Here is a 5,741-nt window from a genome sequence, read left to right on the forward strand (position 1 = left end):
GACAGCACTCATACCCCCTCATTGGTGGCCCTTCTCATCTCCCCCTCTTATTTTGGTTCCTCTCCCCTTTGCAATGTAGTTAGAGGACATCTACCACCAGATTACTGGTGGTGGAGTGTCCTCAATAGGCTGCCCGTTACGGTACAATATTGCCAAAATAATAACTTAATATATTAACGTTCATGGAAGTCTGAACCTGTGTGATTATTATTAAGAGGAACTTTGTATTATTCTAGTACAATGTGTATTCAGTAATATGTGAGCAGCACATCCTTGCTTGTTTCTGGACTGGAGCCATGTTGGACTGGAGCCATCCAGCCCTGCAGCTGTATGCACAGGACATGCTCCTTATTGGCAGAGCTGATGAAGAATCTCCATTGTGGTTAATAAAGGCTGTCAGCTATATCCCTGTACTATGCTGTACACTGCAGCTCTGCTATTGGCATTGAAAGGGACTGGATGGGAAACAATGAGTGATATAGACAATAAACAGCGCCACTCGTGTCTAGAGGATGTGCCTGATATTGCAGCCCATCCCTAATTAAGTGACTATAACTAAGCTCCAACACATAATCCATAGACAACACCACGTTGTTATTCAGTATCTTACAGCCACTGACGTATAACAATAATGCAATGATGCAGACACAGCACAGCTAGCCCCGCCTCCCAGCGCTATCTATAGCTGCCTGTGGAGGAAGCCATCTTGTCGAAGCCTTAGATGTACATATATCTTATGTAAAGGGCTGAGCCTGTCTTCTTGTCCTCCCCCATGAAGCTTTGTATGTGATGTCTTAGCTGACTTGTCACACTAGCGCCGCCTTTTGAAATATATCACCCATGTTCTAATTTCCACGACCACAGGTCGCCTCTAAAGCGCGCCTTATGATTGGCTGCTCGCGTTTTTGAAGTAACCTCCTCTACACCCAGCAGACCCACTTCATTCCTTGTCCCACCTTTATACTATCATTGGTTGGAATGAGGGCCACTTCCTGAGTCTTGTCCAATCAGCATAAAAGCGGTCTGTTAACCCCTTTCTAGCCTACAGCTGATACCGCTAGTGGCTCCCAATCCGCAGCGGCACGTCACGACCTCCGATAGCGAATGGGATTGGTGAGGGGGAGGAGCCGGGAGGAGACGCTGGTCAGGGAGCTCGTTGTGGGGTCGGGGGGGACTCAGAGCCGACAGGACAACGGCAGCAGCCGGAGCCTCAGGTGAGAGGACAACGTTGCGGCTGACGATGTGATGTGTGACTGGCGTGCAGCGCCGCTAATGTGTGAGGGGTGCATGATGGGGGTTGTAGTTCCCCATAGACACCTATAGCTGCATGTTCCTGTACTCCGCGGCCTGTGCTGTGCTGTGTTGTGTTGTGCTGCATGCTCCATAGGGAAGGCAATGGGGGACATGTAATCCCGTGCATGCTGTTTGCAGCACCCACTGCTCCTGGGTGATCCTGTCCCATGTAAGTGTGGGTGCCCTATAGCAATGCTTGCCTAGAGATGGGTGCAGGGGTCAGAGGTTACAGCCTCCAGCTTGTGTAACCATCATTATTTTTCAGTTTCTATACAAATCTAACTAAAAAGCAGTAAGTAACCTTGTGTTACTAGTATGTATCTCCTTATTCTGCCATAGAATCCCTGGATCTCTTAGTCTTGTAACAGGCGGCTGTAGGACAGTGATGCAGCCTCTTAAATTATTGAAAAGTTACAAATGTTACACCTGCCCTTTCCAGAAAAGTGAGATATAACCTGGGCTATAATGTGCCCTTAGTATATGTCACCTGAACCCGCAGGGCTGGATTGTTTTCTGTGCAGTGGGGGTCACGGATGTTCCCTTGGTGACACACAGATTGGACATGTTGTATTTTGGCATGCTGGCTGGTTAGTGTCTTTTATGTGGGTCAGGGGTGTTCAGGGTGTAGCTGAGTAATGATTGAGCATGTGGGTAACAATTATTTCAAGTGTATTGCCAGGTTTTAAAGGGGTTTGTTTGCAAAGCAATCTCAACCCCCTATCCACAGGACCAGAAATGAGTTGTATCAGTCCACATCCACGCAGGGGCACTGCCTTTCCCTTTAATTTTCATGAGCTTGCCCTTACTTTAGCAGTCCTATAAGAATTATGATTGAATGATATCTGCTCTGTTTATACAGCAGTACACAAGACCCCTTCCCCATCTAATCTACAAGTTATTTCCTTCCCTTCTGATTTGGGATGATGTAGTAAATGTAATGGGGTTGCTTCCACACAAAATCTTTTAGAGTGAAGTCTTGTCACCTGACGTACTGTCATTCCGTTCTCCTGCCCCAACCCTGTAATAGGAGTCTTCTAAACTAGAGCCCATCTTTACAGTATAAATCCATTATGGATCGGTGATCTGCAAATCTTAAAGGACCATTTAGTGTCCTAAATAGGCTGCTCGTTATGTCTAGGGGATGGAGGGGGCTGTGTTTTACATATATTAGGTGTTTTTATTGTCGAATTAATAACTTTGTAAAAGTGCCACTATTTATGACTTCCATCTACAGCTAGAATTACAGCATGTAGTCTTCTGTGCTTCTTCTCCATCTTCAGTGTGAAAGTGCCTTGGAGAGCCTGAAGGCTCATATATCCAAACAAAGGCCTCTTCTGTCATGTTATGTCATGACAGGTCATGTCCTGTAAGCGGATTCTGTATGTATTATATGAAGGATTTATAGCTTGTTAAATGATATGTTCATGCTAATACTGAACACTTCTTGAGATACTTGTCTATTTCTCAGGATTATCTTTATTTGTTTTGCAGGGGGGAGCGGTGCTGAGGACTTCATGTCCTTAAGTAGCAGATGTTGCATAGAGTCTGTTCCCAGCCGGTGATCTGCCTCAGTCAATGTGTTTGAGGCTTCGAGGGATAGGAGATGCATCTGATCGCCCACTTGAAGCTGCGACTCATATCCTCATCAGATGGGAAGATGAGTTAGCCAAAGAGATTTGTGCTTTTAATGTTTCCGTCTGGGCTTTGATTTGGATCCCACAGGCAGGTCCTGTGTGTTATTCCAACAACTTCCCTCCCTCCAGTTGCTGCAGATCATGAGGTGCCGAATATATAAAAGGAAAGTCATTATCCTCACTCTGGTGGTGGTAGCCTGTGGATTGGCATTATGGAACAGTGGTAAACAAAAGAAAAATGAATTTGTGGAAGATCCAGAGGTGGAAAAACCACACAACAGGGCACATGTGTCTCCAGGAATTAGGAAAATGGCCAATGAGTCACTTGGGGACAAGGTTCAGAAGACAGAAGTGGATAACATGACCTTGGCTTACAGGTCTGTGGTTTTCCAGCTTAATTTTGACCAAGCAGTTAAAAATGTGGAAACTATAAAGCGTCCTCTGAATGACATAGTGATAGTAGTGCAGGTGCACAATCGCCCTGACTATTTGCGCTATCTCTTAGAGTCTCTTCGCAGAGCCAAGGGTATAGAGAATGTCCTATTGATATTCAGCCATGACTTCTGGTCCCCTGAAATTAATCAGATTGTGGCCACTGTGGATTTTTGTCAAGTGCTTCAGGTATTTTTCCCCTTCAGTATCCAGCTCTACCCGAATGAATTCCCCGGTCATGACCCTAAGGACTGTCCTAGAGACATAGACAAGAAGGACGCAATAAAGCTTGGCTGCATCAATGCTGAATACCCAGACTCTTTTGGCCATTACAGAGAAGCCAAGTTCTCCCAGACAAAGCATCACTGGTGGTGGAAGCTGCATTTTATATGGGAGAAGATCAGGGTCTTAAAAGACCACAAAGGTCTAGTCTTGTTTATTGAAGAAGATCATTACCTGGCCCCTGACTTTTATTACGTCCTTAAAAAGATGTGGAATCGGAAGATCGAGGAATGCCCCGACTGTGACGTCATGACCCTTGGGACCTACACCCGCCTTCAGACCTTCTCTGAAAAAGCCGATAAAGTGGAAGTGAAGACGTGGAAATCTACAGAACATAACATGGGAATGGCCATGAGCTGGGACACCTACCAGAAACTTATCCAGTGTACAGACACTTTTTGCTCTTATGATGACTATAACTGGGACTGGACCCTTCAGCATCTTACTGTTACCTGTCTTCCGAAATTCTGGAAAGTTATTGTCCCTGAGGTTCCCAGAATTTATCACATTGGAAGCTGTGGAATGCACCATAAGAAATCATGTAAACCAACCACAGAAAGTGCCAAACTGGAGGCTTTGTTCACAGGCAACCAGAATTATTTGTTTCCTGAAAACGTAGTGATCAGTAGGCGATACTCAATGGCCGCTTTGTCACCTCATGTGAAAAATGGTGGATGGGGAGACATTAGAGACCATGAGTTATGTAAGAGCTATCGAAGACTGCAGTGATCTATGATCCTATTAATTTTTTTAAGTTTGTACTATGGCATACGCAGTATTCCAAGTGATGGAGTATACAAATTTATGTTCTTATTTCAATAACCAGTTTTCGTCAAATGTTGTCCTATAATTGTCCGTCGTTTCTATCCGTGTGGAATCTGACGAGAGGAGAAACTTGATTCCGGCTTCTTTTTCTTGATACTAATGACTGTTTACAGACTTGCTTCATGTATAACATGGCCATCCAAATCCTTTTCAAAATAAATGATTATGAAGTGATCCTTTGCATCGTGGTCGCTGTGCCTTCACCCCAGTATGTTACATGGGAGAACAAATTCAGTTAATGTTGTAGGTTGTCTTTATGTTAAGGCCAGTGTTACGTGACCATGGTCAGTCTGTGAACCGTGAAACGTGGGCTGACTGGGGCTGGACTGGTCCCATCCGCTGTGCTGTGGCCAGTTGGTGAAATTTGGTTATGCACAGACTGTTCTTCATTAACTAATAGCATAGTCTGAATGACCCCTCACAGGAGAACCCCAGAAGGTCTGTTCTGCAGGTGTCGGTAATAGAGGGATGGTCTGGTTGATGGTAACTTAAGTTGCTGAACCACTTAGGAAGTAGGAATGGTCCCTTCTTGTCACCTCAACCTCTGTGTGGGTCCTTTAGCCATGTTTTTTTTTATTCTTATTTGTTTTGGCACATTTGCATGTTTGCGCTAAATTTTGCACCTTTTCTACTCAACCTAGCAAAGTTTGGCACACAAGAGTTGTGCCTGATATATTGTTAGAATCCTTATGTGAATGTATAAGAGAGTCACACAGAATAGAGCACCAGCATTGTGTCACTGCACTGTACCAGTATAAGATGTCATTTGCCATGTGCCTGTAGCATTTCTATTTTTCATAAAATAGGTGGCTTTATACACCTATACACACACGATTGTTTACCGATCGCATGCGTTTTAAGGCAAACACAAATGCGTTTGGCCTAAGGCACACCCCCATTACACTATTGCAGCATGTGATCACACCTTAAGGGCACATCCTATTTACATGCCCAGAATTTAGGCATATCTTTCCAGAGAGAATTTAGGGATGTGTTGAAAACAATCATGAAAAGATACTCCATTGAAAATACAAGTATGAACAAAATAAAAATGCATCCAATGGCATAGGATAGGTCATTAACCAGTGACCAGCTATTTGGCTGTACAGGTGGAGCTGTAGTGTCCCAGGCTATACTATTATTCATTTTACAGGGACTGACACTACAATTTGAATATAGTATATAACATTGTGTCTGATCACCTATTATTTACGTGGTTTATACGTGGTTCCCTTTTATAGTTTTTGTGAAACATGATGGCTATATTGTATCGCC

At 44.1% G+C, this 5,741-nt stretch overlaps 1 protein-coding gene across 1 annotated transcript; it reads left to right on the forward strand.

Annotated features, from left to right (window-relative positions):
• The first annotated feature begins 982 nt into the window (after positions 1 to 982).
• MGAT2 (alpha-1,6-mannosyl-glycoprotein 2-beta-N-acetylglucosaminyltransferase) lies at positions 983 to 4,640 on the forward strand. The gene is made up of 2 exons (XM_072115997.1): positions 983 to 1,214; positions 2,785 to 4,640. Exon 2 carries the CDS (start codon positions 3,069 to 3,071, stop codon positions 4,368 to 4,370), a length of 1,302 nt encoding a protein of 433 aa, XP_071972098.1. The 5' UTR covers positions 983 to 1,214; positions 2,785 to 3,068; the 3' UTR covers positions 4,371 to 4,640.
• The last annotated feature ends 1,101 nt before the right edge of the window (positions 4,641 to 5,741 follow it).

Source organism: Engystomops pustulosus, chromosome 7, assembly GCF_040894005.1.
Source record: "Engystomops pustulosus chromosome 7, aEngPut4.maternal, whole genome shotgun sequence".
Classification (NCBI taxonomy): domain Eukaryota; kingdom Metazoa; phylum Chordata; class Amphibia; order Anura; family Leptodactylidae; genus Engystomops; species Engystomops pustulosus.